We start from the raw sequence: 14,346 nt of genomic DNA on the forward strand, positions 1-14,346 counted from the left end.
ATCCGACACATGGACTTGCATGCAGCACTGTATCAGCTTCTCGCTGTTCCCATAGCTGGGAAATTGTTAGACCAGCATTATATTTTACAATTGCTATGTAAGCAACTAGTTATTTTTCCAAAGTGTTCTACTCATAACCATAGGGCTTATATTTTAATGGAAGTCTAACATTTTCTTATGTCTGGAGGAATGTCAGGTTACCTCAGAACAAGTTACATCCCTATTGCTGATCATACTTCACTGAAGACTTTTACAGGTGTGGTTACATAAAAACTTGACATGTGGCATATTATAAGGTTGTCCTGTTTGCACGGTCACAGATCTTTCCAAACATCGGGCCTAATCAGCATGGATCGTAAAGCATTTTTCTCTGTAATGGTCCATGTTCGTTTTTTCTAAAACTTAATGGCTTGATTAAATTTTTGCCAGGAATCGTGAAATTCGTCCGCATCTGCAGCCACATCTATTACCTTCGTGCTGGTGCGTCTTGCGGCGCAGGCCCGCGGTGAGTGCTGTGACCGGCCACAGTCCATGGCAGGATGTTTCCTGCTGTCACCTGGTTCCTGGTTGGCATCCCACACTGATCCCTCACCAGTCCCATATTGCATGGGCGGTGCCATGGCACCTGAAGTCAGCTTACACGTATGCTGTTATAGTCTACCTGCAATCATTGATCCTCTGACCTTTGTGCTTTATCACATGATCAAGGTGTGCACAGGTACTTCCTGGTTAGATTGGTGCTGCGGCTTGCAGCCAATCACATACAAGCCAGGGGGATATAAGTCAGGCTCCCAACTTTCCAACTTGCCTTAAACTAGTCTGTTCACTGTGTGTTACTCCCCAGAGTCAGCATTCGAAGACTCCAGGCAATCCTTGCTCCAGGGTTACCTGTGCACCTGTGACCTACTGCTACTGCCAGTCAGCTCCCTGGTTAACCCTTCCCATGCCAGACTATCTTCCAGCTTATTTTATCTACAGTTTCCTATTTAAGTAGTCTGTGCCTCATCCAGTTATCTTCAGCAGAGGTCACTATTGCCTTCCAGGCCAACAGCCTACCATCGGCTCCCACACCATTTGTGCCACCATCGGTTCCCAGACTGATTGTTCTATCATCAGATATTTCCAGCATTGGTTCTCAGACCATTATAATCACTCCCCAGCTCCCAGGCCGAAGATCTCTAGTATCCTGGCTCCCAGGTCGAAGAATACTAACATCAGTTCTCAGACCAAAGTCATCATATCAGTTCCCTAACCGGCAGTTCCCTCCATTCGCTCCCAGGCCAACACTCCCTCTTAGCTCCCAGGCCAGACCCCTTCTTTGGTTCCCAGACTGACATCTGCTGAACACAGTATACAGTGTACATCACCATCAGTTCCCAGACCGATAACCTCACCATCGATTGCTACTACTCTCAAGACTTCCAGTGCACACTTCCCTGTGTATCCTGTATCCCAGTCACTAGACAGCTGTGTTCACAGGACCAGGGCAGGGGGCCGTGACCGGCTTGTCGGGCTTGGCGAAGTCCAAAGCTGCTTGCGGGGCTCCTGGGCAAAGACTCTGCGCCCCTGTTCCTGGTATCTGCCGACAATCTGTCCCATCTCCTCCCTTGTGTGCCACTGTTGGCTATCCAGTATATGCCATCCCAATTCATTAAACCTCAAAATTTCCAGTATCCTGTGCCCTCCACAGGCCCACCAAGGTCACAGCCGGGTACACAATTACTACAAAATGATTCCATTTTTTGCGCATGGAGAACAATGTACCTAAGAAATGCTCACTGCTATATTGCCAAGTATCTTATTTCCTTTCATTTCTACCACACTGATTAACAGTATGAGACACTTTAGTTTACAGTCCAAATGTACTAAGCTTCCAAAGTTATAAAGTGAAGAGTGATAAACAACTAGCCAATCAGCTGCCACCTTCCATGTTAAAGGCTGGGTTTGAATAATAACATTTAGTAGCTGATTGGCTGGTTGTTTATCGCTTTCTACTTTATCCCTTTTTGAAGCTTAGTACATCCGCCACCAAGTCAGGCCTATGGTTCAAACTATTATCTATCTATCTATCTATCTATCTATCTATCTATCTATCTATCTATCTATCTATCTATCTATCTATCTATCTATCTATCTACAGATGTAATCCCTGCCATCCTTGGCCAGGGCTCCCAGAGCCTCCCCTCTGGTGAGCGCCAGTGGACAGGGCATACACTGAACTGGGATGCGCATGCGTCTCACACGCATGCGCGTCTCAGTCTCTTGACGGTGGCGCTGTGGGTCCCTGCCCGTCGGGGCAGCGAGGGGCACCAGGGGAGGTGGCGGGCGGCGGAGAAAGCTCTGTAGCCATGGGGTGCGTGCAAGCGTCTCGTGCGCACACGCCCCTAGCTAGTGCCGGCCCCCTGCCGGGGGTTGGAATTGCCAGCCCCTGCAAGAAAGAGGCTGGCTCCATCTGTATCTATAAGGCTAAATACTCTTCACCACTGAGGTGAAGAACCGCCAGTGACCACTAGAGGACACTCGATGGACCAAATTGCTCCTTAACAGAAATTGAAAGGAAAATGTTCTGTCTCAAACTTGCTGAATATGGAGAGAGGGAGCTGTGAAGATAGAGATTGGAGGTACAGATGGAGCGGCTGCCATCTAGCGGGGGATCGGGAGGTCGTATCGTCAACTGCCAGCCTCCAGAAGGGGATGCACGCGCACAGGACGCTTGCCTGTCCCCTTCCGACGGAGCTTACCGTCGGTCCCCACCGCCTTCCCACTCGAAAACCGGGACATGCCTACTTGTGAGATGCTCGCATGTCCCAGTCAAATGGAATGCCTCACTGCCATCGATCGCCAGCGGGGGCATTCTGGCAAGCCCTGGCCCTTCCCTGCACAGAACCAATATAACTCATCCAAATGTAACTCTCTCTGCACATGTTACATCTACCCCATCTGCAGTGAACATGGTTTTGTCCATTTGAGAAGGAAGTTGCCTTTGCGAGTGAACCAGAATAAGGGCCACTGTCATGCTGCACATGCCGCACACCATAGTCGGGAGCAGCCGGGCAGCGTCTGAGCGGGTGCTCAGATGCTGCCCTGCATTAGACTGTACAGTCTAATCCCGAAATCCCGGGATTGGATACTTCAATCCTGGGATTTGAAATCCTGGACATTTTAGGGCCAAATCACAGGATCTCCCCGATCCCAATCCCGGGATTGGCTAACCTACTTACAAGGACTGTAGGAATGAGATCTAGGTAGGGGATTTATCATTACTTATGGTAGACCGTGGGAGGACCGTCTTCTGCAAAAAAACTCCTCAGGTCACATGTAGACCACCAACAGGGGGGAAAGGGTACTAAATACCCAGGCTTGCTAGAGGGGCCCGGTAGGTACTGGGGCATTAATACTCCCCCCTCGACCTTAGAGTGTTTTTTTCAGCCACCTTAGACATTTTGGAGGCATGGCCATGCCCCAAAAATTTTACCTGGGACCCTGCCCACCAATGCCTATACAGCAGAGAGCTTCACTAGCCAGCACACAGAAGAAAACCTAATCTACATTACTTGGCACTGGTGAAGATGTATTAAGTCTGGTGAAAAGCTAAAATAGAGATAACGTGGAGAAAAAGTAGAAAGAGATAAAGCACCAGCCAATCATCTATGTCCCATTGTATCATTTAGAAAGTAGGCTGGATGAAATTGCTTTAAAAGAGTTGCATTTCTTGCGTTCCATGACAGAATGTGTGACAACTGAGCCACTTTTGCATGCAAGCTATTCCATGAGAGAGCCTGTGATGGACAGCATCAGTGAGTGATACACTGTGATGCTACCTCATCCTTGATGAATAGAGAGATTTCCTTATAATAGTTGCCTATAGGAGATACATAGTGTTTGGATGAGGAAAGAGTTAATACCCTGCTTGCCATTCTGTGCTTGTCATGTGCAGACGTCAATGCTTTCTCTCACCGGGTCAATAATGGAAATAAAGACCTTACGACACAGCCTTTAGCCAAGCCTCTAGCAAACGCGCAGTTCTGTGCTTCCATCAGTTTCATCAAGCAGAGAAATGCTCCTATCAGATGAATGCAGCAGGATCTCCCGCATGTCTTAACTGGGGGAAACATCTGCATTGAATCTGACTTGTACCATTGATAGGCCAGCTACTAGATGTTCTATTGGAGACCTAAGCACAGACAACAGCAGACCACTGAATCTAGCTGTCCTATGCCTATTATCAGAGGCCTAAATAGAACTCTTTGGGCCCCATGGCAAACTTTTGCTATGGGGCCCCCCACCCCACCCCCTCATGCCGCTGGGAGACAAAAGTTATGCTGGTGGGAGATGGGTGGTCAGGAAAAGAGAAGGGATGTGAGAATAGAAGGAGAGGAGCAAGAGAGAAAGGGAGGGGAATGAGCAGGAGTGAGAGATAATGTTGGAGGGAGGGAGAGATTCTGGGAGAGACAGTGCCAGGTAGAGTGACAGGATGGGGAGAGAAAGAGGGGGGGGGGGGGGACAGTGGGAAATGGCGGAGAGAGGGGGGAAGGAAGGAGAGGGAGGGGAAAGGGTGGAAAGAGATAGATGGGGAAAAAGAATGGGAGGAGAAAGAATAGGGGCAGAGCAATGGAGGGTGAGAATGATGGATAGGGGTGGAGAGGCAGAGAGAGAGAGAGAGATGGCTTGTTACCTCCACATCAGCGCTGGGACCTCAGCGGATCTCTTCAGTGGCGTCCCCTCAGCGGTGCGGATATCTGGCTTCCAGCACTATGCCAGCAGCAGCAGTATTTCTTTTGCGCGCCAGGGCTGGTCACCAGATAGTGACGTTGAGCCCCGGCAGCGTTGGAGAGACAGGGGGGAGTCTGGGAGAGCAGAGGCTGGAATAGCCAGCTGCTCCCCTTCATTGACCAGGTGACGGTCCAGACCAAAGGTGCTGCCAGCGGAGGGGGGAAGAGGAGGCACGGAGAAGAAAGACGGACGGGGTCACGGGGCGGCGCTGCGGCTGCTGAGGCACAACGTAATAAAAAAAGGTCTAATGGGTGCATAGGGTGCCTGCTTAGCCCCCGGGCCCCTGAAAGGCCCGGACGCCATAGCAGTTGCACCACCTGCACCCTCCATAGTTACGCCACTGCCTATTATACTTGTACAAAATACACATAGGAATACAGTAGTTTGTCTGTTGGGTGGGTAATAATTTCATAGGGTGATAATAAGGAACTAAATACAATGGTTCCTGGCCACAGTGCTGAAGCCTAAGGCAGGCAGTCTTTTATGAACATGGACATGGGTCTAATTTAGGTGCTCGGACCTGTACCCATCATTGCAAAGAACCAATATTCAATACTTTCAGCAGGTGCATGGTCCATTATGCAGGTGTGCAAACGGGTCCTGCAACATGATAGAATGCAGAGCAGCAGCAGATTGTCTCTCTGCTGCCATCTGGGGGCAGTGACAGACACAGTTTAAAAAAAAACACCTGATTTTTGTTGCTGATGTTTTGGGGGAGGTAAGAGGCCAGGGATCTCTGCTATAACACAAAGATTTCCTAGCATCCAGGTGACTGAGGGACTTGTTGCTGTGTCCTAGGATGCAGCCCAGATCACTAATGTGACAAGAGGCATCTGCTTGTCTTTGGGTGTTTCATCACATTTATGAATGTACTAATCCCCGCCATAGTTGCCTACCCTCCTGCATTCTGCAGGAGACTCCCTGAAATAGCAGCAATCTCCCTCTTTCCCTCATTAGTCTAGCAATCTCCCTCATGTCACCTAGCCCAGATTACACTGTTACATTTTTGGGGAAAAAAGGAGTAAGAGATATATACATTTATATTGAATCAGCACCCTTTCCCAGCACTTTACCAAGTATAGTAGCTCTTACTAACTGCTTTGTGGCTCATCTACATTGAAATATAAGTCATTTTACAAGATTCCTCTCAGATGTAGCAGTACACAGCCACGCTTCTAGGTGCAACGTGCACAATCTCTTTTCACAATCTCTCCATATATGGAACTAGCCACACCCTTTGGGTGGAGCATGACACGCCCCCTCAATATGGCGGGTGCAAAATTCTACTACCAACTATAATCTCCCTGAAACTAGTTTTCAAAAGTAGGCAAGTATGATCCCCGCCAATGACACAGATCCCTTCCAGTATGCCCTGCGGCCACTGGTTTTGTTCTGCGCATGTGCAGAGGGACATCCAAGTCGCAGATCTGAAACTCCAAGTACTAGAGTGCATTGCAAAGGGCAGTTCTTATTGGGAGAGCTGCCCTTTGCGTTACTAATTAGTATCTGTGTGATTGGTAGTGGGATGTACCCAGTGGCAGATTAAGCCTTTGGGGGGCCCAGGGTACTTTAGAGCGGGGGGCCCCCTTGCACTTGTCATTACTGGCCGCACACTGCATGGGCGAATATTATACTGTCAAAACACAGAGTAAAGGCAGAATAAACTTGGTCAATGGTTACCTGCAGGGGATATATATATATATATATATATATATATATATATATATATATATATATACACACACCACATGAAAAGCCTGTGTTTGTCCCTCTGCCCCTTACTCTGGAGGAGACCTCACAGTCCTAGTGCTGCCTCTGATTAAAAACCCTCCTATGACTAAGCTGCTGCTGCTGCTGTTCTCCATGGACCTGAGAAGCATGTAATGAGCTCCACCAATCAGAGCTCAGCACAAACTTCTCAGCCTCTGTCCTCTGGTGCAAAGTGTCATGGGACTTAGTCAACTCCCAGAAATGCACTGCACACTTGTGCAATCAGTGTGCCTTGGCTCCCGATGCTCAGCACCATAAATCATTGTCACATTGGCAGATAGGTGAAGCTGCAGCACTACCCCACCCATGCACAAAACATTTAGCTAAAAAAAAAACAACATAACTTAAACATTTTATTTTTAAAAAATACATGACAACCACAGGGGGCCCCTAGCTAGAGGGGGGCCCAGGGGCACTGACCCCTTGCGCCTCCATTATAATCCGGCCCTGGATGTACCGCAAGTGGTTGGTACATGCCACCCTGCGTGTGAAGCAGTTGCTGCTGTAATTAAAGGCAAGGAGATGATTAAGGATTTAAGCAAATAATGAAAGAAGAGATGGCTGTGGGCTGAGACTCCAGTATGTGGTAACTGCTCTGACTGATATACTGGCTAGGTCAGTGGTTCCCAAACTGTGTGCCGTGCCTCCCAGGGGTGCCGCAAAGCACTTGCAGGGGTGCCCTGGGTTGGTGGTCAAGGACCAATTCAAATTATTTATTATGGTCAATGTAATAAGGAAAATTAGTGCTTGTGACTTTCAATAATGACATATGTGGATAAACAAAAATGAATTATGTTCCTCATCACATAACTGGGCCTAAGGATGACATATAAATGTAACTTACTTAATATTTGTTTCTGGAAATCTCAGTAACAAACTTATGGCCTAAGTGTGACGTAAAAAATAATTGATTGACAGGAAGTGGCCGTTTGGAGATTACAAAGACTTTAAGGGAAGTGGTTGGGAGAACACAGGGGTGCCATGGACATTTCTGTTCGTGTCTCTTGCTTTGGCATACTAATACATTGTGCATACTAATACATGGCATCTGAGTCTGCATAACCCAGAGTAGCCTACTCTCCCAGAATGGCCAGGAGGCTCCCAATCGCCGTGTCCTCCCCCGACAGTGGCATTTAAATACCGCAATCCGCAGGTCTCAGAGGGGCTTAAATGTCATAATAGCACAATTTTAGCCTAATGAAGCGTGACATCATTAAGCTGCTGAATGTCTCCTCTCCGCGCTTCTCCCGCAGAGGAGACTAGAAAAGTCAGCAACTTTGCTCTATACATGGGAGACAGAGAGGCTGGGGATGCCCCCAAGCAAGAGGAGCATGGCTCGTGATTGCATCATTATGGTCACACAACCACTTTTTTTACAGGTCACACCCCTTTTTCTGGCATGCTGTACGGCTTCAACGCATGGGCGCCATGGATTTATTATAACCAATTTTGAGAGGTATATAACATACCTCCCAACATCTATAATAATAAATCCTAATGTCTTCTCACTTGCACCCACTGGGGATGGTTCTGACTTGGGAGCAAAGCAAAAAGAGTAGCTGCACCTGGGCAAACCACATTGAACTGCACAGGCGTGGTATAGCTCATAGACAGTGTTCAGGACAACAATCATTAGGTCAACAGCAAATATTCCACATGCACAAGGTTGATATTGAAAAAGTTTGACATGGAAAAGGTTGGCACATAAAAAGGTCAACATGAGTTTCATCGACACTTGAGCACATGGACCCCAATTCGTGTGTGGCATTTACCGTACTTGCCATTCTTCGGGCCACTTTACCATTCCCACGTACAGTAGATGGTAAAGTGTAAAAAATTAATTAAAAAAATCCCGCAAACTCCTAACGACCTTTTCTTGTGTCTTGATTTTTTTATGGTTTTTGTTCTAATTCATTTTGGAGATGCTAAATGGTTGGTGTCATTGTACTATATAGAGGGAAATGATTAACCAGGGCAAGGCACACAAACATTGTGCAACCAATGCTTGCTCAGCACAAAGCAGCACCAGCATGACAAAATGATTAACTCCACATAAATGTATAATACAGCTGCACTTCCTCCCAAATAAATATTGCATCGAGTTTTTTTCATAGAACAAGTGTTTGTCAGAAATGCAGTCAATGGGGATATCTAGAATGGGTTACAGAGCAGTGGTGAATTTCCCATTAGGCACATGCCTAGGGGCACCATTTGTAGGGGGAACAATGCCTGGATGTTTGTTTCATTAATGTTAGCCCGGAAATGACCAATTACTACAAAATATTTCTGTCATACATGTATAGAAAGCTTCTCCGTGTAGGCATTGCATTGCCTCTCATAGAAGGTAACCCTTTCCATATATTGGGCAATGACAATCCTTATCACTGGCTAAACAAACTGATCGATAAATATGAACCCTAAGGGACATATTTATTAAGCCTGGAGAAGTGATCATTTTTGAAGGTGATAACACAGTTGCCAACCAGCTCCTAACTGTCAAGTTACAGGCTGAGTTTGAAAAATGACAGTGAGAAAATCACTTAGGGTGGGATGTATTAAAATACATCGCCGCCATTCGCCGCCCGCCCTCCGTGATGCCAGCGCATATGTACTAACATATGCGGCTGACATCGCGGTGTGCGGTGACGGAGGACCCCCACGATAACTGTCCCCGGCGCCTCCTCCTCCCCCCTGCGGCCGGAAAGACGTCCGGCTGCTTTACTAGGGAGAGGAAGGGCTTACCTTCCGGGTCCAGGAGGACCTGGACCAGGTAAGCCAGAGGGAGGGGGAGAGGGGGGTCGGCGGGTTTGCGGCGGAGGTGTCGGGCAGCGAAAAGAAGCCCATAGGCTTCTATAGCATATCGCCACCCAAAGGTGGCGATACCCTACAATGCGGTATCGTGCCGGCGATGTTTTCATAAATAGGAAAATGCGGTAAACTGGGTGTTTTACCGCATTTTCCACTTAGTACATCTCGCCCTTAATCAGGCTTAATACATCTGATCCTAAATGATGAACATGTCCCTAGCGAACAGAACTGTCCCCAGGTCTATAGGCACTCTGAGAAATATTTAATAGTGCCCCCACCCAATCAAACTATAGCCATAATAATAATAATAATAATAATAATAATAATAATAATAATAAGTCATTGGCCCTCACATGAAAAAAACAAAAGATATCATACATCAATTTCCCCAGCTCCTCTCCTCCCTTGCAGAGAAGACTATAACAGCAGTCAGTAGCACAAGAGAAGAGAGAGGAGCTCCTAGGGCAGGTGTTCTGAGCCTTGCAGAGTGATAAAATGGAGAGAGATAAGGTGGGTGATTTTGGTTGGCTTGCTAGGCAGCGGTAATCTGCTGCTTAGCAAACCTTCTGATGCCGCCCGAATATCCCCGCTGTTTTGTGAATGTTGCGTAAGGTGAATTGGTACTATGTATGCCTCCAGCATGCACTGTCCCTGTTTTTACTTTGTGTGTGTGTGTGTGTGTGTGTGTGTGTGTGGGGGGGGGGGGGGGTGGAAACCAAAATGTCTTGTTACGGCATTGCTGCTACTGGGCACTGGAGCAGGGCATTTATAGGCGGCCCCATTGAGACGCTGAGAGTTCCCCAGAGAATGAAGGCGTAGCATTACCGGATTGAGTGCACACTGGAGAGGTTAATCCAGTTTAGGATGGCTTTGCAGCAGTGTCCTCTATAGTTAGTGGCAGCGGGAGAGATAACAATTTATCCTGGAATAAGGTATACCTTTGATAAAGCTGTGCCTTGTCACATGCAAACGTGTCAGGAGCCAAGCACTAGGACACCCGTTTGTCACCTTGCTTCACCCCTTTGTCAGTTTGCTTCTCTTTGGATCCAGACCAGCCGCCTATAACAACTTTACCACATTACCACCATTTATTCCAGGAAAAATTCTTATCTCTCCCGCTGCCACTTACTATGGAGGACACTGCTGCAATGCCATCCTAAACAGGATTAACCCATCCAGTGGACACTCAGGGCCTTATTTTGGTTCACTCTTTCTGACAAAATCCTTCTTAGATGGACAAAACCATGTGCACTGCAGGTGGGGCAGATGTAACTTGTGCAGAGAGAATTAGATTTGGATGGGGTTTTACTTCAAAGTGAGATCTATATTGCAGTGTAAAAATAAAGCAGCCAGTATTTACCCTGCAGAGAAACAAAATAACTCACCCAAATCTAATTCTCTCTGCACATTTTACATATGCCCCCCTGCAGTGCACATGGTTTTGTCCATCTAAGAAGGATATTGTCAGAAAGAGTGAACCAAAATAAGGCCCTCAATGCGGAAACAAAACCATTCTTCAAAGTGAGACTTTTCTGTTGGTCATCATTGTGGTTTATCAATTGGCGGTATCAATAGGAACGGATCCCATTCGTTTTCCATATAATCTATAGCATTGTGCTAAAGTTGCCATGTGCTGATTTTCATTTATGAGCTTTTTTATAAAAAAAAATAAAAATAATTTATTTTAATTATTGTCAGCTCTACTTTATTTTTCTCAGTTTTTTGTTGTTTGTTGTTTTTTGTTTTTTGTTGAGATCTCTCCCTCCCTCTCAGTAGCTGCTTCGCAATTCACCCCTCTCAGCGCCTGTTAGTGTTGCTTAGGCAACCCACAACCTGTGTGTATAATGATCAACAATGCGGTGTAATCGGAAAAACAAGGTTTACTTAATAAAACAATACACAACCATGAAATTATACAATGAAGTGGGTACAATTTGGTTGTACAATTGGATTGGGTACAATTAAATTGGATACAAGTTTAATTAATGAGCAGTACACAATTGTGCATACATTTTACAATTTAGTTGTACAATTTTGATTGGGTGCAATAAAATATTCATTGGCATACAATGTAAATTGGATAAAAATTAGCATACAATGTAATTGACGACCAGGAGATATCTTATCTCTGATTCAATGTAAGTGGTTCAATGGTGATGTTGTCATTTATTGCAATTGTCCAAGGGTACTGGTGAGGGCTGTAAACTACAGTCCAGTTTGTTATTGGGTGTGTGGTGGGGGGTGTCCAACACACCTGGTCCAACTGCGGCATCCTGCTGTTTTGGACCTGCTTTTTACAGTATATGCAGTGAGTGGGTGTGCGGCCCCAGTGTTGGTGTGAGGTGGTGCAACGTTCTTGAGGAGAGGCTAGATGTTGGGGAGCCTGGTGCCTCTGTCTGGTGGTGGGGGTGCTTTGTGGGATGCGGAGGTGGGGGTTGCCGGAGAGGGTGGCAATGCTGGCAGTTTTGGACCTGCCATTTTGGTGCACGCTGACAGACCTGCCCTCACTTACCTGTGCCTTCTCCATCCCTACTGTGTGCACACTGGCGCTTCCTGCTTTCCGGCTGTGCTGGGGTGTATTTTTTTCTCTTCCCTCTCTGGAGGTGCTGCCGTTTGGTCTACGCATTCACTTTTGGGTGCTCTGCGGTGGGGGTTGTGCAGCCTTTGGTACTTGGGGTGATTGCTGGTGGGTGGTGCCGCTGGGACATGGTACGTAGGTGCTCCAATGCATTTTGGCCTATTAGGGCCTTCTTCTAGTGTGTTGAGGTTTGGTGTCTGTGAGGTGTGTTATATCAGTTCAGGGCGGATCTTCCTGCCGGTACACCCTTTGATTGCCTCTTGCTAGTTGTCTGTCAATTGATGGGAATTTGCTGTTTTGTGTAGGGCAGGTCTTCCTGCCAGTGGACTCTTCTGATTGGTGCTTGTTGGTTGTGACTGCATCATGACTGAACCACTGACATTGAAGCAGAGATAAGATCTCTCACTTCTCTTGTCACGATTGTCAATTACATTGTATGCTAATTGTATCCGATTTACATTGTATGCTAATTGTGCACCCAATCAAAATTGTACAACCCAATGGTACCCTCGGCATTGTATCATTTATGCACAATTGTGTATTCCTCATTAAGTAAACCTTGTATCTTATTTAATTTTCACAATCCAATTGTACAACCAAATTGTAACCCCTTCATTGTATCATTTATGCACGATTGTGTATTGTTTTATTAAGTAAACCTTGTTTTACCCATTACACCACATTGTTGATCGTTATTCACACACAACCACAAATCAGCCGATTGCAGCACAATCCAATTGTTTGCTCACAAAATAATATATAGCTTTTTGTAAAGGGGTGACGGCAGGATTTGTGCCCCTCTCCCAAAAACATACAGATGTATTAATGGAGTATCAACAATCAGAATCTATATGGTACAAAATAGTTATAATGTTGCTGTCATTTCCATCTCTGCCTGTCACCAGTATATGGAACAGAAACTATGTTCAGCACAGCTGCAGAGACCAGTAAATCAATAACTTGTACAAAGTTAGAAAACTAAATAAATAAATTGGGTGCATTAAAGCAGGAACTGTTTCATACATATTTGTAGGTTTATGCAGAACAAAATTAATCTTCGTCCACCAAGAATAAACGTATACTTACAGTAATTCAATTCAAATGATTCCTCTGCTGCTTATACCGTAGCTCAGTCTTTAGTAACAGTTATCTATATAGTGCAAACATATTTAAACATTCACATCAGTCTTTTCCCCAGTGGAGCTTACAATCTATGGGGGTTATTCTGGTTGGCTCGATAAACTGCAAGGATCACAGTTTACTGAGTACCAGAGACACCGCCTGCCGCCCGTTCGCCTGCCAAGCCACCTGCAAAGGGGACCTGCACATGCACATAATTTACCATGCACATGGGCAGAGCCCCAAACATCGGAACGGGGACGAATTTGCCCTGTTCCGACTCAATTAAAATGAGGGCCTATATTCCTACACGCACAAATAGACATACTAGGGTTAATTTTGTTGGAAGCCAATTAACCTACCAGTATATTTTTGGATTGAGGAAGGATAACGGAGCACCTGGAGGAAACCGGAGTACCCAGAGGAAACCCACATAAGCATTAGGAGAATATACAAAATCCACACAGTTATGAGGTCTAATGTATGGTATGTGAAACTTTAGCATAGACTTATCCAATCAGCTATTGTGGAACTGTAAGTGCAGTCATGCTTCGCCTACCTTAGGCTGTTAGTGCATGCTGGGACATGTTTCACCAGACACAGGTCCCTACTTCAGAGCAATATACAGTAATGTGACTATAGTACTCTTACACTATAGACATTATGTATTACAGTTAGAACATTTATCTTTAATGATATGCAGGTCCATCACTCACCTGACTTAGATCTTTCGGGGCCTTTTCCATTGGGGCAGATGTGGAATCAGGAAGGGGCAGATCTAGTGACATTTTCTTCACTCCCCCAATTCACCTGGATGTACAGCACACAGCTCTGCTCCTGGGTCATTCTGTGCCCGTTACACAAAGCTCACACCTCATCACACAACTGGCTGCTGTTGACTCAGCCGCAAGCTCCCTACAGATCAGTCTTCTCTGCCCCTCTGGCTGTTTTGGAAAAGAGCAGAGATCCCAAGGGACAACTCAGCATGCATAACATGCTGTGATCAATGTGCCAAACACACACACACACACACACACACACGCACACACAGGGAGTATCGTAACCAATGTGCAAAACACTGACAGGCAGACATAGAGCAGGGTCATTGTGCACCACACAGAGGGGAAATGAGATGATCGGTGTGAACCAAATCCCGTAGGGTTGTATTTATCAATAAATATTTGCAGATACCTGCAAATATTAAGGATTCCCGGAATGTACGTATCAGATGGTACTTCCCAACTGTCCTGCATTCTGCCGTGAGCGTAGGGAGCTGTGTCACTGCTCCTCTGTATAGC

The 14,346-nt window shown here is 46.1% G+C and overlaps 1 protein-coding gene across 2 annotated transcripts in view; it reads right to left on the minus strand.

Annotated features, from left to right (window-relative positions):
* The window catches only part of TMPRSS6 (transmembrane serine protease 6), a 95,536-nt gene extending 81,474 nt beyond the window's left edge, over positions 1 to 14,062 (minus strand). For both annotated transcript variants that reach the window (XM_083156357.1, XM_083156356.1), the window contains exon 1: positions 13,765 to 14,062. In XM_083156357.1, the coding sequence (XP_083012483.1) occupies positions 13,765 to 13,836 (72 nt within the window). In that variant the 5' untranslated portion in view covers positions 13,837 to 14,062. The remainder of the gene's footprint in view (positions 1 to 13,764) is intronic.
* Positions 14,063 to 14,346: the final 284 nt, after the last annotated feature.

This window comes from Crinia signifera, chromosome 8, assembly GCF_055691185.1.
Source record: "Crinia signifera chromosome 8, ASM5569118v1, whole genome shotgun sequence".
Classification (NCBI taxonomy): Eukaryota; Metazoa; Chordata; class Amphibia; order Anura; family Myobatrachidae; genus Crinia; species Crinia signifera.